Source organism: Stegodyphus dumicola, chromosome 9 (assembly GCF_044657685.1).
Source record: "Stegodyphus dumicola isolate Sdum_Otavi_A_Nest chromosome 9, ASM4465768v1".
Lineage (NCBI taxonomy): Eukaryota > Metazoa > Arthropoda > Arachnida > Araneae > Eresidae > Stegodyphus > Stegodyphus dumicola.
This window is the reverse complement of record NC_140776.1, coordinates 10,499,389-10,522,466: the sequence shown is the minus strand read 5'-3', so window position 1 is coordinate 10,522,466 and position 23,078 is coordinate 10,499,389. Positions and strand designations below refer to the sequence as shown.

At 31.0% G+C, this 23,078-nt stretch overlaps 2 protein-coding genes across 4 annotated transcripts in view; one reads left to right on the top strand and one right to left on the bottom strand.

Moving 5' to 3' along the window:
- The window catches only part of WDR79 (Telomerase Cajal body protein 1 homolog), a 78,409-nt gene extending 76,875 nt beyond the window's left edge, over nucleotides 1-1,534 (bottom strand). The window contains exon 1 of one of the 2 annotated variants that reach the window (XM_085823205.1): nucleotides 688-1,534. In XM_085823205.1, the coding sequence (XP_085679331.1) occupies nucleotides 688-1,208 (521 nt within the window). In that variant the 5' untranslated portion in view covers nucleotides 1,209-1,534. The remainder of the gene's footprint in view (nucleotides 1-687) is intronic. The other variant, XM_085823204.1, reaches the window with a different exon arrangement.
- Nucleotides 1,535-1,770: 236 nt separating this feature from the next.
- Nucleotides 1,771-18,844, top strand: l(2)10685 (5-methylcytosine rRNA methyltransferase l(2)10685). Of its 2 annotated transcripts, XM_035367885.2 has the most exons (6): nucleotides 1,773-2,003; nucleotides 2,115-2,676; nucleotides 12,275-12,406; nucleotides 14,031-14,185; nucleotides 16,238-16,362; nucleotides 18,550-18,844. In XM_035367885.2, the coding sequence occupies exons 1-6, from the start codon at nucleotides 1,920-1,922 to the stop codon at nucleotides 18,824-18,826; spliced, it is 1,335 nt and encodes a 444-aa protein (XP_035223776.2). In that variant the 5' UTR covers nucleotides 1,773-1,919; the 3' UTR covers nucleotides 18,827-18,844. The 2 variants fall into 2 exon arrangements, with proteins under 2 accessions (XP_035223777.2, XP_035223776.2); XM_035367886.2 differs by lacking the exon at nucleotides 12,275-12,406 and having other exon boundaries at nucleotides 1,771-2,003.
- The last annotated feature ends 4,234 nt before the right edge of the window (nucleotides 18,845-23,078 follow it).

Below are 23,078 nucleotides of genomic sequence, written 5' to 3'. Positions count from 1 at the left end.
GGAGTGCACAATGCCTAGTCAAAGAATTGCACAAACTCATTATCCATGTGCCACCAAAAATCACCAATTTTCGCCAAAGGGTAACCATAAATATACTTTTACCCTTGAGTCTTAGATTTAAAAAATAAAATTTAAAAAAAATGCTCTGTAACTGCCTTCTTCAGAAATTAAATTACTCACATAATTTTTCCCTCTTGATTATTGGTCAATTAGTTAACATAGAGGAAAATACATAAGAAAATTATTAGCAGTATAAATAGTGAGTTTTCATTTTACTAAAATGACTACTACATAAAAATTTAAATAATAAAATTTTGAATATTGTGTTGCTGAATATTATGACAGAGAAGGATAGATATTATTTTAATTATGTGAAATAATACACATTTAAAATGCATGAGTTTACATGAAACAAAATATGCATGGACAATTTTCTTTCATACATATGTATTTCAAGACATTAATATAGATAGTTATAAATAGAGATGAACGTGCTCTTTTGTAGTTAGAATGTGGATGAGTACCTGATATGATAAATAAGAATATGATTTCATAGCATTTGTAAAATACAGTTTAGCTTATCAGATGTAGTGATGATAATATTGCAGAATCATCCATGTACACTAAACTGATTATCAATAATTAGTTTACAATCAATGTTATTAAAAAAGTAATGCAAAAAATTACCATTTACATCCACGTGTAAAATTATTCTGGTTTTTTCCTTGAAACTCTTTCCATGCTCCTGTAATTTGCAAAGGAATGTGTTCAAAATCATATATCTCATCACTTGAAATACTATTTACAGACTGTTCCATATCTGAAGAATGAACGTGCTCTTTTGTGTCATTATTTGAATGTGGTGACTCAATACAAACACTGAGATCAGAAGAGACATTTTGTAAATTTTGATGAATATTTTCTAATATTTCTATTTCTTTATTAGAATTATTGTCCACAGATGAATTTATAAATTCGCAGGGCGAATCTAATAAACCTTCTTTCGGTTCACAGGATTCATTTTCTACATCTATGATTTCATGAGGCAATAAAGTATCTTTTCCATCTAAACATTTGCCATCTAATAAATTATGTTCCACAGGAGTACGTGAATGATTAATAGTATCCATGTATGCATCAGAAGAATGCAAATTACTTTGACATTCTGCAACATCATTATTTAACATATTTAAATTTTCTTCGTCCATGCTGAACTAAAGTAGCAGTATTTTGAAGAATATAATTACATATATCCAAAAAAAATGAATGTTTTAATGGCTTATAATATGTTAAAGGTTTCTAACTCGTGAAATTTTCGATTTGATTAAATTAAAAAAGATCACCATTCCATAATATGAATTCAATACTTTATCTCGCTAATCAAACAAATAATTAGAATTTGTGTGTAAAAACTGCACACATGTGATCAATATTTAATATTTTACTGATACGAAAAAAAAGTTAAAAAAAGTTTAATTATGTTGACATATCACCAATTTAAAAACGTTCTTTCAGCCTGGTTTACAATTTCAACTTTGCAATCATTTCACTTCAATTTATTAATCACTCTGCCCAGTATTCATATTCAATCGTAAATATTTCTTCAATTAATTTAATTCCTAATGGATACTTCGAGAAAAACTTTTTAATATTATTTATTATCAATATTAAATTTTTCTTGAATTCCAAAGATTTCCAATCTGTGTTTCCGAGGAATTAATAATTTAACTCCGAAAAACAAATCCAAGTTTTTAAAGCTGAAAGTCGCGACTTGCGAAGTAGACAATCTTGCAGGCATGCGAATGGAGGTATCTGTGTTGTTGAATATTTTTTAATATTTTTTGTCAGTGTAGCGAACTGAGTAATTTATGTTAACTAGATTCAATATTTATTATTGATTAAAGATAGCAAAGGAAATAATGATTTACGCTGATGTTGTGATTAAATTTAAATCTCTTCCAAAAGTTAATATATCCCTGATTAGAAGGTATTCTACGCCAAGGGTAAGATTTTTGCGTGTTATAGTTGGTTTAATAAGTTTTATATTATTTAATAAGTTAGTTTTGCGTTGTTATGTACATTGTATTTAGTAGCATTAATTTTTTACATTTTAGTTGAAGCGGCAAGCAACAGAATTGGCTCTAAACCATTTCGATCAGTTCTACAGTCCTGTTTTCAAAAATTGGGCTTCCATACGATTAGGTTTGTTGTCTTCTCATAGTTACTGTGCAGTTACTAATGTATTCACTGTATCTAAAAATGTCTATGATCTGTTTGGTGACTGTGACGTTTATAACTTGAAAGATGTTTATTACTTAAATTTAAATGAATTTCATTCTTCATTTTCTTCTGAAAAAAATGTTAAGGAATCTTGTCAAAACAGTTCCGCATCTGACTCTGAACATGAACCAGTTTCTGAGGATTCGAATTCTGAATTATGCACTGGAGTGGAGCATTACAATGAAGATGAATATATGCCAGCAACAAAGTTTAAATACGGTGATGTCGACTTAGAGGAAGAGTGTTTTGAATTTTTTAAACCTACTTTGAATTACAATGCACAACTTGTACCTCATGGTATTATACAATATCCTGAAAACTGGAATATATATTTTTGTCCACGAGGAAAATTCAGAAAGTTCCCTCCTCCAAAAGAAGATTCTACCGGTTTATTAAGTAAGCATTGTCTTAGTATTCTTATTATTTTATTAAAAGTATAATTTTATCTATTTTTAATTTTTCAAAAAAGGTTCTTTCAATACCTGTAAAAGTTTTTTTGGTACCCACAAAGCAGTTTTAAAGTACCTATGGTTCAAATATCTAAATTCTAAATTTGAGATATTTGGACTACAAATGCTCATAATTCTAATGAGCAATATTTGTAAAAATTCTTATTTTATCTTTTCCATTTTGAAAATTATAAATTATGCAGTTAAAATTTAGACAAAAACTGAAATTTAGTGACATCTAGATCACCTAGGGATAAATTTTCTCTCCCCATTACCCTCATATACTTTTTTCAACCATGATATGTTATACTTTATATTCATAACCTCTGTTCATACGTAAACTTCACATTCATGAATTTGCATTTCATGTTTTAAGGAGAGTGTGCATTATTCTCTTCATATGGAAAGGTCTTGAAAAGATATATAGACAACAATGCTTTTCCAGCGGTTGGTACTAAGAAAATATAATTGAATTCCACTATAATAAACAAACCTTTTGGTACTGTTCGATTTCCTGTACACTTAATGTTATTTTATACTGCTATAGTGGATATTCAGAGGTGAGAAAATTGAATATGTTGAACTGTATGGATAGCTTCAATTTGAACATTTTTTTAAAAACTTTTTCATATTTTCTACAAATTTTAGCTAAAAGTTTCTAACCTCAATGTTCACTGGATCCACAGTTCATAAAAAATTGATTTATAGTACTAAAACAAATTTTCTGGTAATAGTTTCATTTTACATAAAATCGAACTTAGAATTTAAAAAAAAAAATTTTTTTTTTTTGATACTGTGGTCTAGTTATTCCGCATGACATTGTTTAGTTACTTTTTCCATTACAGTAGTAATCCTTGCCAAAGTGACCTATGTAATAAATATTCGTTTGTCAGTAATATTTGCAAAAAGTTTATTAATGTTTATATCATTAGAATAATGAATAAGTGTTGCTTTGGAAGGGATATATTATGTACCTTTGCAATCAATTTCTCTCCCAATCATACCCTACTACTTGCATCAGAAATAAAATGTAATGTTAACAATAAAATTCTGTGAAAACCACCATTGTCCATATCATCGTTTCCCAACTCAATTCATTACAGACCTTTTATAGTTTGAGCAACGTACTGCAACTCCTCAAGTACTTTTAATATAGTGTTTAGAAATGAATTCATTATAAGGGAGAAATTATTGTGGCTGTGGCTCAAAAGGCATTTAAATTGAAAGTTTAATATTTCTAGAAAAAATTTATCTGTCATTTTATTCTTTTTTTTCATGCCACATATATAAAAACAATCTACTTTTACATGTAACTAAATAACAAAACAATCTACTTTTACATGTAACTAAATAACAAAACAATCTACTTTTACATCTAACTAAATAACAATTTTAAACTTATTAAATTAAACTAATGTTATATCCTTTGGATGTAGTGTAGAATTGGGTGTCCCTTTGATTGGTGAAAATTTTGGTGATGAAATCCTATTTCTGGTTAAAATGATAGTTTTAACTTTGTTTTAGCTTCCTGATTTTTTTAAGTGAAAAATAGATCGATGTGTACATGATAAAGTTAAGGCAGTGCGCAATGCGTAGTTTGTGCAAATCTGTGATTTTTTTTTTAAGTGAAAATAGATCAATGTGTACGTGGACACCGAATGTATGCAATTCTTTGACTTCTTATTTTTGTTTTGTGTAGCGGCCATCTTGAAATTCTGCCTTCCTGGCACCGATATTGGTGTCAAAAAAAAATTGCCAAAAAAACAAGGGGGACACAATTTTAAACTTTTACCGATCCTTCATTTCTTGTACTGTTGAAAAGTACAAAAAACAGTTAATATACATACAGTCAAAAGTTGTTAATTCGGACACCCATAATTCAGAATAATCTATAATCCAGACCTCAAAGCTACAAACTTCCTGCGCATGCGTCGCGTTGACGCATTCGCATAGGCGTTTACGTGTGCGCCTAAGACCTTTACGGCTGTGCGCATGCACATAAAACGTTTACGCATGCATGTTTAATGTATAACGAACGGTATAAGCTGAGCTAAAATTATCTAATTCAGTTAATGTTGCAGATTGCGTTATTCCTTAATCTTCAAATTGGATCCGGCTTATTATTTTTTGCAGACTGTTTGAGCAATTTTATAAAAGTAAGCTTGAACTTTCGATTATATCAAATAGAATTTCCGATATATATTTGCTAATATGTAAAGGATCTAAAGCGAACGTATGTTTCGAAATCCAAAATCTGTTTATCAATTTCATGCTGCTCGGCGGGGGGAACGCCGCGTTGTGCAATGAATTGGAAGTTGATCTGTCAGCACTATCCTTATCTTCAGAGCAGATGTTTTTATTTTATTTGGCTTATAATTCCTTACTAAATGTAGTATTTCATCTCGATGTACTCCGTCTTTGATATGATTTAAAACAAGTTCCTCGTCATTATAATTTGCTTCCGATAGTGAAGAAAGTGACCCAGAGGTTATTGAAAACGAAAAAATTTCGATTGACAAATTAGTCGGTATTCTCGACACAGCAATTATAGGACTTGAACAGCGGAACTTTGTAACTAAACAAGAAATTATGTCTGTTTAATAGAATTAAAGAGAAAGTATTATCACATGAAACGAAGCAACTTAAACAACTTACATTGAAAGAAATGTTTAATAAAGTAAATAAATAAATATTAAGCTTTTTCTTTTTGTAAATTTTGATACCCTTTAGATCATAATTGTTCTTTATTTAATAAATTACAGTTTCATATTTTTAATTTTGTAATTTCTGCATGCCATCTTACAAGATTTAAACTGATGATCTATAATCCGGAAAAATCGATAATCCGGAATCGACGAAGTCCCTATGAGTCCGGATTAACGACTTTTGACTGTATTAATTAACTCATTGTAACCCTCCCCTTCCTATATTGTGCCGTCTCATGAAACCCTAATCAGTCACTTTTCCTGGTTATTTTGTATAATATAAATTTTAAAATCCAGGCATCCAATATCTGGAATGATCTAAAATCTGGATGCTCAGCAAAACTGCTGCAAATTTAAGTTTTGTTCTTGAAACCAAACTGGTGAGTCATCATTTATTATTTGTTTGGTATCATCAAGGCTTGACTATGAACGCATGGCAATTTGAAGTACCACATGCAATGATGTTCTTAATATCTTTTTTTTTATGTTGGTATTATTCTTAGCTATGATTACAAACTTCAACTATGTTTAGGCTTGCCAGATTTCTGAAATGTTCAACCAAGACACCAGAATGCCCCCCCCCCCTAGCATAGCGGGTATTCGAGGGTACTCAGCCTTGGCAGGTTTTTAGAGTGTTTTAGAGAGAAGTTTATTCTCAATGCTATAAATAAATGGTTTCTGATTAAGAACCTAAATCGGGGGCAATAATAAATGACAAAAGTATATAAATTTAAGCATTTTATTTCTTACATGTTAATATTTATAAGTTACTTAAATAAGAAGAAACACCTTGAACAATATTTACATGTACTTTTTGTTGACTAGGACTTTTGTTAGAAAGTCTTTTTTGGTTTTAATCTTGTTGGAGAAATCTTCACAAGCTTATCCAATATTAATTTTACATGGCATCAAGCCTTTAACTGTAGATTCCTTTATCTAACCCTTATTGTCAGTTCATGTGTTGTTCATCAGAGAAAATGCTCTCTCAACTGGTCCCAGGTAAGCAGAAGGTGTACTCAACAATCTTGATCAGACTGGAGTCTGCTGTGTGATTCTCCTTGAAGTGACCAAACAGCCTGAGCCATTTTTCTTTAGTTGAAATAATCACATCTCTGGTGGTAGTCTCTTCTTGCTTCCACTGTTCCCAATTTTACTGAAAATACTCCTTAGTAAGCACAACTTTGTCAAAGAGCTGATGATTTTCATATCGGGTCCATCAAGAAGACTGCTATTAATAATTTCGGCAGAACTTTCAGCCTTTTCCCCATTCAATAGCCGTTGTTTTGGTTAGATTGCCCCATGAAAGCTGTTTAGCATATCCAAAGCTGTTCTTCCAGAGGTCCAAATATGCAATGCATCTTTGATAAAAGCCTTCTTTCACGCTGTTATGGACTTGCTCATCTGGATTCCTGTAGATGTTTTTTGCACCTATAGGAATAAAGTTTAAAGCCTTTTTTTCTGCCAGGTTTCTTTTAAGAGATTTATGAGCTTCAGCAACCTCAAAAGCTGTAATGTTATCTTTTTCCATTACCAGAATGGCCTTGTTAAACAGTGCAAGTCGTCCGTGGACAAACCACAAGTAGAGCTTGCCCGTTAAATCAGTAAACAAGTTTTTTATTGTTCATGGGCACATTTCTTGGTTTAAAAAAAATGCTTTCAGACCTTCAAAATTCTGTAAAATTCTTTCCAGCACGGGCATCATTGATAGAAACCGGGTGTTCCCGTGTTGAATGAGTTCACGGTACTGTATCTTGGCATATTAAAAGTTCTTTAGTTTAGTTGCATGGACTGTGTATATGTAGAAGTACAGTACAAAGTCCGTAATCCAGACATACATTATCTGGAATGATCTACAATCCGGACCTCAAAGCCACAAACTTACGCATGCGTTTACTGTGGGTGTTCGCTATGCATGTGTGTAAAGCGTTTTACCCTCGCGCTTCCGATAGTGAAGAAAGGGACAAAGAGGTTATTGAAAACAAAAAAATTTCGATTGACAAGTTAGTCTGTATTCTCACCACAGCAATTACAGGACTTCAACAGCGGAACTTTCTGACTGAACAAGAAATTATGTCTGTTTAAAGAATTAAAGAGAATGTATTATCACATAAAAAACGAGGCAACTTAAACAACTTACATTGAAAGAAATGTTTAATAAAGTAAACAAATAAATATTAATCTTTTTTTTTTGTAAATTTTGATACCCTTTAAATCATAGTTGCTCTTTATTTCATAAATTACAGTTTTATATTTTTAATTGTATAATTTCTGCATGCCATCTTACCAGATTTAAATTGATGATCTATAATCCGGAATCGCCAAACCTCAATTTCATTTGGAAGACTATCTACTGCAGTTTGCACACAATGTGTGCTCCACATCTGATTCCATTAATTTCCCATCCTAGACTATGCTTGAGTCGATGGAAAACATTGTGTTTCCCTCCTCTTTTTTTTTCACAGCATAAAAGTTAGTGTTGCCTTTATCTCCACAAAAGCCAACTACTTTGTTGTTCAAATCATTTGGCAACAGGACAGAGCATAAGTGATTTGTCAGAATTTCAGATGTTTCACCCACTACAGATTTGAAATCTAACAGCTTTACTTCACCTGAATTAGGATTAAAGCAGCACACTACAATTGGCACAAGTTTTATATCTTTTCTATTTGATGCATCTGTACTTACAGATATACAGTTTGGCTTGGTCGTCAAGTCTTCTTTAAGCTCTTCTTGAGGCTAAAGGAGCTAAGACATTTAAAACTATTGCCTGATACTTAGTTTTTCCAAGTGAGAATTTAGGTTAAAAAAATTTAGAAATTAGTTTTGATGAATAAGAATTCGAATTGAAACTTCGGCTATAGTTTGCTGTTTGGTAAGCAAAAATTGGCTCTTTTGCTACTAAGTTTCTGTCATTAGAACTCGCAGTCTTAAAAAAACTGTTCAGTTTTGATGATTTAGCAGTGCATGCTAAACTCTTTTTGTGTTTACTCGACTGCAAATGATGTTTTATATCAGATTGACCACTGTGAAGAACCGAAAACTCAAAATTACGATATGAGCATTTAAATCTATGGTCTTGATCTTGATTACCAGTACCAGTACGTACCTTCTTCAAAAAAGGGAATTCATTCTGTAAATCCTCGGTGAATTTACACGACCATTTTGGCATTTTAACAGAGAATGCATAAACTTCAACTTAAAACATAAATGAAACAGCACTAGCTCACTATCACAACAGGTAACGCCGACAGAGACTGACTTACCCTATCTCTATCGCAAGCAATTAGCGCCAAGGTAGGCAAGTCCAATGTTTTGCACATGAGGTGGTGTAGCATGTAGCGAAATCTCGTCTGGTGCTAAAGTTACATCCCTTATTGCCCAATATTGGACTCGTCCGGAGAGTCTTTCATATTGCACATGGTAACAATGGTGAGACAAGATGATACGATGACAATATTATTTATTAGCAGACCATCCACGAAATCCGGACTCGTCAGGACTTCAGCGATTCCGTATTTGGGATTTTTCTGGATAGTAGATCATCAGTTTAAATCTAGTAAGATGGCATGTAGAAATTATAAAATTAAATGAAATCATCATTTATGAAATAATGAAGTATTTATAATCTAAAGCGTATCAAAATTGACCAAAAAAAAAAAAAGCTTAATATCTATTTGTTTACCTTATTAAACATTTCTTTCAGTGTAAGTTGTTTAAGTTGCTTTGTTTTTTGTGCTAATACTTTTTCTTTAATTCTGTAGACAGACATAATCTCTTCTTCAGTTATATTGTTGAAGTCTTGTAACTGTTGTTTCGCGAATTCTGACTAACTTGTCAATCGAAATCTTCTCGGTTTCAGTAACTTCTCTGTCAATTTCTTCACTATCGGTAGTGATATTTCATGGATCTAGAACCATACTACAGATTTCGCCAATCATTAATTAATTGATGATTGAGAAGCACTGTCATCACAATGAAAAACTTCTTTTATATCATCTTCATTTATTACAGCTTATCCAGATTTCTTTACAAATTCTGTTAATTGGAAAATTTGACCTTTGTTTTGCAATATCCAAAAACCTGTAAAAATTAGCGGCATCATCATCAAATTTAGCTATCCTTCACTATACATATCTGGCTATGTATCATGAGCTTGGCGACTAATGACAAGTTGTTTCGTTAAATTTTATCTTGCTTCTATCGCACACTGAGACAATTAAGCCTGAATTGTATTAGTTTAGTTATTTATTATATACATTATTTATTATGTCTATTTCTTGCACATGTTTAAGGCTTATTAGAGTTCTAAATAAATAAATTCCCATGTATACTTAAGCCTTATTGAGGGCCGGGCTAGATATCTTACCTGATGCAATCTCTGTGGGTCCTAAATTCTTCAACTCTGTGCGGCCATTCGAGCCCTGGTGCTGATTCTGGGTTTATGTGAAAACAAATCAGTTATTCTTAATTCAAATAGCCCTAAATGTAATCTTTGGGTCTACGAGTGTCATCATCAACAAAATCTATTTTTAGCATATGGAAAGACATTTTTGGTAAATTTTTCCTCGTCAACATTTTTTAGTGCATCATTGCCAAGCGTAATGTCAACATAAAAGGTTACCATATCCCTTTATCATTCAATTACTAACAAAAAAAAAAAAATTTAGGCATCGCTACATGAGTCATTACTCAAGTTGTCATGTTTTGATAAACATGAGGTGATAAAAGATATGTATAATAAATAATGATTCGCCAGGTTGGCGTCAGATAACGATGTATCTATGTGGAATGTTTCGGTGTGTGCCAAAAAGCAGATATGCAGCAGCGAAACGAAATTACTGATTGCAAAAATTTATGCTAAAATATTTGTTTATTCAATAACAAAGTATTTTATTTAGTGTTTGAGTGAAATTAAGAATCGGTACTTTCCAGATGTTTTATTATGTGTAGAGGGGGGGGGGGATTAAATGGGCATGTGTAAAACCTAGGAGAAGAACATTGTTGGTGGTTTTGAGGTCCGGATTTTAGATCATTTCAGATAATGGACGTTCGGACTTTGTACTGTAGTATTATTTATGTATCATATGGAAAAAAATTTTCTTCTTTTCCTTCTTATGCAAAGGATAAGTGAAACAAGAATGTAAAGAAATGCAGCTTAATTTCATGAATGAACATCTGTTAGTTTATGGCATTGAAAAATGGAATAAAAAGTATCTTCCATAGGCTTAATTAAGCTTATTTCAGATTATCATAAGCTCTGAAATTTCAAGTACTGGAGTATAGTAGTCTAATGATGATTCTCATAACAGATGATCTACCAGGCTGCATCTTAAACAACAGTTGGCATACCCTGTATTTATCTTTGGTAATGACTATGAATCAGGTGATTTGGACTTGATTGGTTTTCTCCTTGGCCTTGCTTATGTTTGGATGACTCATTGCATTCTCACAGTATTCCCACCTCTCCAGCAATCTACTAATGTAATAAAAGTAGATATGCATAATTTATTTGTATTTATTTAGTTATGTACTGCTGACTTTGGGGTGATTAAGTATAGCAATTTTATCAGTTTCTTTGTCTTTGATAATGGTTCATAGGCAGTAAGTCACCTTTCCTTTTGGGAGAATAATGATGCACTTATCAGATCTAATTGTTTTTGAAGGTAATCTACTAAAACTTTTAGATCATTTTCATGATTCTCATGGCATAAAAGCACTGAGTACTTAAGCGATACTGGAAAAAAACGAAATTAAATGTGGAAAGATTCAGGCAGCTGAGTCTATGTTATTTTCACCTTTTTGTGTATTCCAGATTTCTAGTTTTTGACATCTAGCCTTCTGCGGATGGGTTTGTGTTAATAGATGGGATTGCTATAGTCTCTTATTTAGACTAAGCACTTTTATTCAAGGGTTATTTTCCCCTGCCTAACTTACTTTGTAACCACGGTAATGATAGCTCTGGCAGATGGTCAAGTCTGTAATTGTTTCTACCCCCCCATTTCATTATCCTTTATCATATTCTGCTTTGCAAAAACCACATGAATGAAAGCTGACTTTAATAGTAGTATCAAATGAGGTGAAGAAAACAAGTGCTGTTTGGTGATGATGAAATGCAAAATGAAGAAATGGGAAAAGACCTTGAAGCACTTTTTTTTTTATTTTTTTTTTTTTTAACCAGATTGTTGTGTCCAGATCCCCACCAGAGTTATCCTGCCAACAATTGAAAGTGTGAATAGCAGTTAATATATAAGTGCCTTTTTTAATTAAAAATGATATATATATATATTCCATAATTTAATGCGTAGAAGAAAAAACTAGAACTTTTAACAGCTTTCGATATTCATCATGGCTGAGAAGACAGTAGTATTGACTGAAAGTAAAAGCTATGATGACGCAGTTAACTCAACTGAGTTTGAAGAAGTCCCAGTCTTTATTTTTACATATTTCAAACTATCTTAGTAGACATTTATCCAATCATAATGAAATACGATAATTTTTATATACACTAGTTTTAAAGGTAAGATGTAAGCATTTAGGACAGCATAAGCAGCACAGAGTTCTTTGCAAAGTAGAATCTAGGAAAACGAATGATGTAGTTGTTGTGCCGAGAATATTTATACCAATTCTGATGCATAAATACAGCTAATCTGTGAATTTTAGGTTGTTATATAACATGGCAAGATCTCCAATTTGGGAGAGCAGATGAATTTAGAGGGGAGAATATAAAATCTAGAATAGTTAATTTTGTGCCAGTTATTCTTAAAGCAGCCACCGTATTTTGTTATATCTTACATATATATATATAGTATATAATCTTTTTTTTTCTTTTTTTTTTCTCAGATTATTACCTGATGGATGGAGCTTCAATACTGCCTGTATTAGCTCTAGATATTCAGAAAGGTGAAGAAGTTGGTGATTTGTGTGCTTCCCCTGGGGGAAAGACTCTTGCTATTTTATTTGGGATGCAGTTCGGTGAGCATTTGCTATGCTAATTCAATCGATATTAATTTAAGGTAGTCACTTCTGTTAAATTGATGAAAATAGTATAACATGTCATGTTATACATCCTTGGCTGCAATAAGTTCTATTTTATGATTGATAACATGACAGTGATATAAAATGTTTAAGAGTAAGTAGGAAAACAAATTTGTTTGTTTGCCTGTTTTTCTGCTGTAGCAAAGCAATTATCACTTTTGAAGTTGATGAAAGTGATGTAACTGAGGCTTCAAAGGCTTGAGAGCAAATAGAATTGGTTTTTGCTGCTGTACAACAATCATCACTGTTGGAAGCTGGTAAAAATGATAAAGCTTCATTTTCTTAAAGATTTCCCAGACATTTCTTTACTTTGGTTTTGACGATTTCTGTGAACTCACCTTCCATAGACAGATAGATGTTCTTGCCATAATTAAGCTTTCCAGTCTAGAATTTCGAGTTTGCAGTTCTTAAAAATTTATTAGTGAGCTTTGGAGAGGCTCATCAGCGTACGTTATTGTTATTGACAAAATCCATTTAGAATTTTAATCCAAAACACATTCCCAATACATTTCATAAAGGTTTAACGTTTTCTTTATTAATTAATTTTTTATTATCTTTATTTTCTTTATTAATAATAATTATCATGTAACAGTAATGATGTAAATAGTTTTACAAAGTGAAACCTAAACAGCTGATGATAATTTTATAGCTTTATTAATTAGCCAATCAAAATGATGTCAAATCCAAAGTAACCCAGGAATTCAAGAAAGATTATTTCCTGAATACAACACACTTTGTCCTTGCTCCTCAGTCTAGCTGCATACTGCTTCTCTTCTTACTGCAAAGATATCAAAAATGCAAATGTTCTAGAACAGACACAATTAGTATGTCAACCTAAAATATTAAATAAAATGCCACAAATATTAACTTGAAATAAAAATGAATATTTAAATTTGCCTCAGCTTCCAAGTTTGTTCTCATTATGGATCAACATCTATGCTGGTACTTTTTTACATTGTTACATAAATAGGTGTTACATAATATGCATATGTGTTACATAATATTTTACATTGTTACATAAATATGCTGCTTCTCTTCTTACTGCAAAGATATCAAAAATGCAAATGTTCTAGAACAGACACAATTAGTATGCCAACCTAAAATATTAAATAAAATGCCACAAATATTAACTTGAAATAAAAATGAATATTTAAATTTGCCTCAGCTTCCAAGTTTGTTCTCATTATGGATCAACATCTATGGTAGTACTTTTTTACATTATTACATAAATATGTGTGTATGTGTATTTAAATTTGTTGCATAGCCATATTACCTAAATTTTCTTAAATTGTTAAGCAGTTACCTGACAAGCTTAAAAAATGTTAGATAAAGTCAGCATCTGAAAACTGATTATCTTTATAGGTACATGCAATTGTGTTTGGTATTGTGCTACCATACAAGCAGGCTAAGGGTGATGTCCATAATGGGCATTGGTCTGCAATCATGTTTTGATTTAGGATTACATCATTCTACAAAATCAGATTACATTAAATGAATAAATAAATTTCATCCAGTTTTACTACCCTCTGTTATTTTTATTTTAAAACCTATTTATTTGCAGGTAAGCTGGTTTGCAATGATTCGTCTGTTTCCAGATTAAATAAACTTAAAACAGTCTTAAATTCATATTTACCTGCTTCTCAAGATTGGAGTAAGAGGATACTAGTCTCTAACTTAGATGTTTGTGAGTGGACTTCCTTTGAATTATTTGATAAGGTAAATGTTAAAAAAGAAAAAGGTTAATTATGCATTCTATTTTATTGCGTGCAATCAGTAGTGTAACTAGAACTTTTGGACCTATATCCAAAATTCCTAATTTCCTTCACGAAAAAAGTAAAAAGGGAAAATTTTCAGTGATCCTAGAATTAGCTTTTTCAGTAATGACTTATAATATTGTCCAATTATTTAAACATATGAAACTAGATAAAAAGCTTTCTTAGTTATATAAAAAGTTTTAGAGTCTAACATTGTGAACGGAGATAAAAGCAAAAACATCATCTGCACTAACATATATTTATTAAGCACAAAAAAAAAAAAAACATAGTGAAAATATACAAGGTAAAGGAACTATAGTGACAACAACTGAAACCGTTGCCAGAAAGAAAAATTTAAAAAAACATGTTGCCGCACAGGTTGCAAAAATATAATCACAAATATAAAAGTTATTTGGGTAAAAATATATTTACAGGTGCCTCCTGGCAATAATTGGGGATTTTTGGCAGTACATGGACACCGAGTTTGTGCAATTCTTTGACTTTTTATTTTGAATTTGTGTAGCTGTGCAATTCTTTGACTTTTTATTTTGAATTTGTGTAGTGCCACTACACAAATCCAAAATAACAAGAATTTGTTACTTGGTATCAATTAAAAAACAAACTTGGTATCAATTAAAAAAACATTAGAGAATTGCACAAGCTAGGCATTGTGCACTGCCTTAACTTTGTCCATGTACACATCAATCTATTTTCACTTAAACAAAATTAGGAAGCTTAAACAAAGTAAAATCTATCATGTTAACCAGAAAATTTTTGCCGCTGTCTTAACACACAGAGATGAACAAATAACCAAAAATACGTAAACAGACAGTAATAAATAACCAAAAATGCATATATCATAACATAAAAACATTAAACAACAAATCTTTTAACAAAAATTAGCCCACAGAGACAACTAAATAAATGAAACATCAATTTTTTAACATACCTTATTTTCACGTGCATATGTTTAGGCTTCCCACTACCATCTCTTCCATCCTCCATGTAAGCAATTCAATTAAATTTTTGGTTGCTTCGGCTCATCCGCTGTTAATGGTGGATAAATATGTATAATAGCATCCAAGAAATCCATAAATAGATCCCCCCTGGGCCTTCTTGCGGCGCATGTATTCGGCCATATAATAGTCCAAGCTGTCCTTTGTTTTCCTCCTGACTAAACCATGTTTAACTGCATTCCATGTTCCTTCTATTTTATTAATGCCGACACCTGTATCCGAATCCTTAAATTGCTGACTGTGATCTACTATTAAGTGCCCAAAGCCTCTGAAAAGCAATTGTATGTCTTCCAGCAGTCAGAAATTATTGTTGTATCTGGAAGAATATACTCATTTATAACACTAAGCAAACTTTCAGACGACTTTTCAGGCACCACCTTCATTAAACATTACGCACATGCAATCATACACAGCAATTGAAAAGAATGCTAAGAATAAAAAAACCAACCCGGTCCATACATACAAAAGGGTTACTATTACATCACAAAAATATTAACACTTTAATAAAGACAAAAAATTGCTTTATTTGAAGATTTTGATCAGTATTGGTCATTTAAATGATTAAAGTTTCGGGCAATAGAATATTTTTAAATTATATGAAAGCAGTCTTATAAAAATGAATGAACCTCTAGATGTTTGTAGAAAATATTAATTTTCGTTTCTGGAAAAATAAAATAAAGTATTTGGCAGCCACAATTTTAAGAAATGCATTAAGAGAAGACATTAGCATTTTCTTAGTTTAGTATTTCATTGAGTTTAATTTATAAAAGGAGAAGGATGATAATTTTCAGATAGCATGTGTGAATAAGATATTATAAATAGAATTTTATGTTATAGAATGATTTCTTGATACATTCTTATCATAAAGTGAATAAATCGAAAATTGTATGATATACTTAATCACAAATTATTTAATGGATAAAATAATCATAGGAGCTGTTTGTATTTTTATAATCTTTTATTATAATGGTTTTCCCTTTTGCTTGTTTCTCATACAGATTCTGTTAGATGTTCCATGTACTAATGATCGATTATCAGCTACCAAAGACAGCAACAATATTTTTCAACAGAAACGATTTAATGAGCGATTGCTAATTCCACGAGTTCAGACTTCTATGCTGTGGTATGTAGTGTTTAATTTTTAGGGCACGGAGCTTTAACATAATAATTTAATGTATCTATTTTCGTAAGTTCCTGCAAAAGTGGGTTTTATTTATTTATTTCATTATGACTTCTAAGCAGTTAGCCCTCTAAGAGACTAGAGCCATATATATGCATTCAAAAATATTTGTCATTCTAGCTTTAAGTACACAGACTTAAAGACTATATTAACATATTTCAAAACTTGGTCTTAAAATTTCAAGACTTTTGTGTTGTCTATTTAATAAATTGACATATTTGAAGACTTTGTCTTGAAGTATGTTAATATAGTTAAGGCAGAATTGGTAGAGAAGGAATAAGTGCAAAATGAAAGAATAATTTTAGAATTTTAAAAAATACAATTTAATCATGGCATTTTCACAGCCAAACACATGGCCTCTTAGAGGGTTAATCCTGAAAATTTTATTTTCTGTTTTTGATGTCTGTATTTAATTTAGTTGCAGCTGAAGAAGGGAGTAATATGTAGTAAGATATAAAATAAAACTAAGTATGAAATAGTGCTGTTTATTTATACACAGTTATTTGTCATGGGAAATTTGATGAAACTTTCTTAAAAAGTAAAATTCTGATCTGTTAAAATATAAAATAAACTTAAAAACTCCTGCTGTTTTTAGAACTCATGAATGGATTTTTTTGCAACTGGCGAATGAAGTTTACTTTAGCGGAAAGGACTTTATTTATGAATGATGTCAGAAGTGAAAGCAAAAGTATTCATTATAGAAATAATACATTATTTTCTAACTAAAAGGCTTTATTATTATATTAGTTCTGCAGAATTAAGAAATAGTATCCTCAGGGCTCGTCTTTGTAGTGACCTTGGCATGAGAAAATGGCACTGTCGCGATTTAGGCTAGAGAAAGTGTGTTTCATTGCCAGTTGTTATAAGTGCGCACAAAAACAAAATTGACTAAGACAATAAATAGGCTGTTTACAATATGCAAAGAAGAAATGTAAGATAAATTTGTATTTATTATAGCATTTAATAATTTATATAAGAATAACATACATAAACATGTTGGATGCCCAGCAGCGGCCGAGCAGTAAAGACGCTGAACACTGGTAGTTTGGTTCGAGGTTTGAATCCGGCGAATGGGCTGGCTGAATGGGTAATCTATATTTTCTAAATAGAAAAAAATGTAAAATCCCTACCATGGCACCAACATTGAACAGAGAAAGGTCTGTGGTCTGTTTCCAGCAAACAGCTGTTTCAAATAATGTTTCTGCAAATTTTTGATTGCAAGAAAGAGGAGTAATTTTTTCTGCCTTCCTCAGAAAGTTATAGACATTATATTTTCACTCAATCAGCAGGAAACTAAAGAAGATGAATGGGAGTTCTTGGTACTCTGTGCTTATAATGGAAACGAGTTTTTCCTTTACATAAACGTCAAAGTGATTCACAGTGATTGGCTGTCTGCAAAGAAGAAAAACTGACAGTTAATCTTCCAAAATGTTTTGAATGTTTGATAGGCCTTTACAACTCAATCAAAGAATGCAAATGGAATCAGTGCACCCATTTAAATTCTTTAACTCGGCGGTCAGTGCATGTTATAGTACAGTCTTCTAAAACATGCCTATTGTGTGCCTTGGATAATCTTTATATAGAAATCATAGAAACGTAGAGTTGAAAGTAAAAGAATAGTTACATCAAGGTATTTTCCTCTATCCTCATGTAATGAATCCTAACATGACGTAATGGATCCTAAGGGTTAGTAGTCTTTCATTAAAATTTTCACAAATTCTGGACAGAAATATGAAAAGTATAAGAATGTTTCAGTTAAAGATATTTATAAAGTTTTTAAAATCTTGTTTTCATACATTTGAATGTTCACTATTGCCATATAAAATAACATAGAAAGTGTGTAAAAAATTAGATGGGACCAAAGTGTTTGTTCATTATAATCTGAGTTTATATTCAATAGGTTACCCCTATGATTAAAACAAGAGATTTTGATTTTTCACTTGTGTCTTATAAATACAGAAATAAGTAGTTTAATGATCAAAAGTGTAAATGTATATTAAATTAAATCTATTTTTATTGTAACAAGAATTATTCATTGTCAAACTATTTATGTTTTTGAAGTTAAGTTAATATTCTTGTATTTAAATTTCTTGTTCATGTAACTAATTGAAGCTAATTTTCTTTCTATAGTGCTGCACTGAAAGCTTTGAAACCTAATGGCTCACTAGTCTATTCAACTTGTTCTCTATCACCTCTGCAGAATGATGGTGTTGTTCATATGTCTCTGTCAAAATTGCTATCTGAATGTCCCTTTGAATTTATTGTTAATGATTTGAGTGATGCTTTTAACCCAGTTAGAAAAATGTTTCAGTTTAGTGATACCTGTAAATATGGACAATTGGTGGTACCATATTTACCTCTAAATTATGGCCCTATGTATATTTCAAAGATTTCAAGAGTTAAATAAATTACTGTTTTATCTGTGCTTTTTGTTACATGTAAAACTTCTTCTAAAATTCTTCTTATGTTGTGTTTTTAAATGAACAGGAGTAAAAAAACATTTTTTATAAACAATTGCATGTAAATTGTGTTTTTCTGAAATAATGCTACAAGCTTTGAATTCTAAGCAATATTTTGAGTAACCATATTTAAAGACTTCAAAGAATTTTTTATGAAGCTATATCTACATGTAAACTGACAGAATAAATTTTTATGTGTAGCTTTATTTTTGTGAGCAAAAATGTATCAATTTAATGGCTAGCAGAAAGGTAATATACTAATTTACAGTAGCTTAATTTTCAGTAATGTACTAATTTGCAGTAGTTTGACTTTCAGTAATCCCTTAACTCTGTATTTTAATTTGGATATTTACCCTATCCATCCAAAAAATAGAATCTGCTTATACTAAACCTCTCTAGACTGCATCATTTTCAACTTAAACAGCATGGAACTGAAATACTGTATCTTCAAAACACAGCATATTAAAAAAGCATTTATATACTCATATAGGACGCATTAACAGACACATTAACAGAATAAATGAAACTTATCTGTAATAAAAATAACACATTCACAGAATAAATGAAACCATACCTTTAATAAAAATAACACATTCAAGGAATAAATGAATTTAGTTAAACAGCATGGTATAGAAATATATACCATATATACCCGTGTATAAGTCAAAATATTTTGGACCAAAAAAAGACTTCAAAGTGGGGGGGGGGTTCGACTTATATGCAGGGCCATAAAAAATTAAAAGAATCGTTCAAAAATTTCTTTATATAATGCAGTTGTTTTCTTCCCGCACTCAAATTGGATGACTTATCAAATAAGTCACTTATTTGAAGTAATTTCATGACTTAAATTATGTGATGAACTAATCACAGAGTTTCATACTTTAACTAGAGTAAGTTTTGATTAAACCAAAGAATTTTCAGCCCCCGAACATCCGATCAATATCGAGCAATAAAAAAGTTTTGCCAACACGCCAAGAAAAGAGAAATGCAGATAGTTTTTATGTACGTATAAGCCTTTATATTAGTTATTGTTCATTCATGAAATACTTTTGTTAACAGGCGTACACGTCAAAATTTTAAAAAATAGCCCACGCAATATCTGAACAGTTTTGAATATTTCTTTTAACTTTTAAAAAGTGAAAATGCAGATAGATTTTACGTACGCGAATCTTTTCCGGAACAAATTCTAGAAGGTTACTATATACAAAGGGAGGCAACATTAAAAAGCCCGATATTACATTAATTGCTCAGTGGGTTAAAGATGCTTGGAACGAAATACCTTCTGAAATGATTATAAAATCATTTTAAAAATGTTGTATTAGCAACGAACTAGACGGCACAGAAGATGATGCTGTTTTTGAAAGTGAAAATGACGACGAAGGCTATAGTAGTGATTGTAACAATACAGAGTTCGAGACTGAAAATATGTATAATGATGAGCCAATGATGACAGAAGAGTTCTATGAAATGTATGGCAAATCTGACCATGAATCGGACGTTGAAGGATTTTGATTTTGTTTATTTACCAAGGTATTTTTTTATCATATATTTACTTTTTTTTCTCAGATGATTTTGAATAATTGTAGTACTTAAAAAAAAAAAATTTCGAAGTTTCTCGATCGATTTCGGAAGTGGGAGGTCGACTTATACGCGGGTTTCTTATTTTCTACGAATTTTTTATGTCGAAGTGGGGAGGTCGACTTATATACGGTATTTGCCACATACTATTTTAAAAAGGCATTTATGTACTCACATAGGAAGAATTGTAGGAGCGCAGCTTTAATCCTAGTAAACGGTGCATACGGGATTTGGCGACTTTATGATGAGCAGTAAATGAATATTAAACGGGTCATTTTGGTGTTAGCAATAATTTTCAAAAATAGTGCCAAAGCTGCACCGTGTACTAGGATTTTATTGGAGGGCATACCAGGTAGAATTATTTTAATCCCCAAAACTTGTTAAATGATAACTACGGCAAACACTATTGATGTTGGAATCTCAGGAAATCAAAAAGTCACCAAAGTAGCGATAACAAAATAGGAACTATTCCATTTTAAGGACCGTAAAAAATTGCAGCAAAAATGTATGCGCAAAACCACCAAATCTAGCAAACGCACCCATTTAACAGCGCGCCAAATCTAGCATATGCACTGATTTCAAACACCAGATTTTTTTTAAATAAATATGTTGTAAACATACAGGAAATTCACTTTTTTATTAACCATATTTATTATTTGTACTACTGTATCACATTGTAGTACTTGTTACAAAATTTTAAACTTTATTTCATCTTTATTATATGGAAATTAGACTAAATAATATGATGTAGTGGTTCTTTATGTTCACAGTAACAATATTACATTTGTTACTCAATTTTTCATTCATATTATTTATTACTGAATTATTTATTCATTAGGCTAAGAAACTGTCAGAGGAAAACTTTGAGCACCTGGAAGAAACAAAAATTAGTTATGTTAAATAATTATTATTGTTTCAAATCTTTCTTTATCAGCTAGTGCTATACATATGATATACTGAAAAAGGTTAATATATATTACGACCATTTATAATATATAAGTTCATTTATCCACACATAAGACAAATAGCAGCACTTGTAAGCCTCATTTATATTTATGATTCAGAAAGGGCCACTGGGCTGCTCTCACTTATTTCGTATTAATATCTACACTTGCCTTTTCCAGAAAAGAATGAAATAGTGTAACAGCAAGACATGAATTTGCTGCAACATATTAATACTAGAGTTCAAAACCAAGATAATTTAAAACAAGTGTAAGAGAAGAACAGAGATTTTAAAAGTAATTAAAATTCAGTTTATAATTTTTTAAATGCAGAGATAAAACTCCAGATTACCAGAGTACATCAGACACTAAAGTACACCAGATCATCACTCAAAATACAATTGTTCTACATCAGTCTCAAGTTGAATTTTGCCCAGAGGGAAAATAATTTTGCATGGATACGTAATCAAAAACAATCAAAATTTATCTTCTATAAAGGAGAATTCCAATATTTTTCTTTTGCTTGTATATTGGAAATTTACTTCTTCCTACTACAAAACTGATTAAGCACCAGATCTCCTTTTGTAGGAGATGTGTGTGTGTGTGTGTGTGAAACTCCATATTGCTGAGAATGAAAATGCTTTCCATTAAATATATGACAGCAGGCATGTGATCTCAGGTAGACCATACTAAGGCTAGTGCAGCCAAACGAGGTAACAAAGTTTTTAGAATTCAATAGCATATTCAAGAGTATGGTTTATTAGTATGTTTTCATTTGAGATAGCTTACAGCAGTTAAGAGAAAAAAATAACATATTTCTAGACAGCAGAATCTGGCATACATATAATAAGTATGCAGAAGCACACTGGAATATCTGCTACACTAATATTGTTTGATTATGTTTAAGTTCTATGTATCCATTCCTTCTAGGATTGAAATATTTGATTATGACAAAGCACTATTAAGTCTATTAATGGGAAGCAGTACAAAACTGCTTTTATAGAAAACTTTCTAAGGAAAACTGGTCCATGGTTACTGGTTACATAAGAGGAGAGAAGAACCACAAAAATCTCGTGTAACCAGCCTGTATAATAAATTGAAATATTTTGTTTATTGTTATCATAGCAACTCTATGAATGTTAATAACATGAATATGGTTATGCAAAAATGTTATTTTTTAATGTTGATGAAACAACCACCATTCAATGACTTTAATTACGCTGGCACTGAAAAAGCACTGAATACTTTAACAGACTTCTGCAAAAGAATAATTGTATTTCAGTTAACCTCCTTTTGAGCCACTTTAACTTCCACTACACCCAAAACAAGTTAACATGATAGAGGAAGCATTTGACTGAAAATTTACTCAGCCATTTGGTTAAGTATCTTTATATTCAGTAGCATTAGCACATCATGCAGGAATATCATCTTTTATTTTTACAATCTAAAATACAAATTACAGTCTTTGTACAATTCAGTTGCATCTTAAGATGAGTAGTATAAATATTACATGTATATTAATAACATAACAGTTTAAAATTTAGAAGGATAACAAAACATACCTAAGAAATATTTTTAGATTTATAAAACAAATACTGTTTAATATAATTGCATAAAATTTTGAAATTTATCATTACATATACAAAGTATAGGGAAAATATTAAACTGAAAGAATCAACAA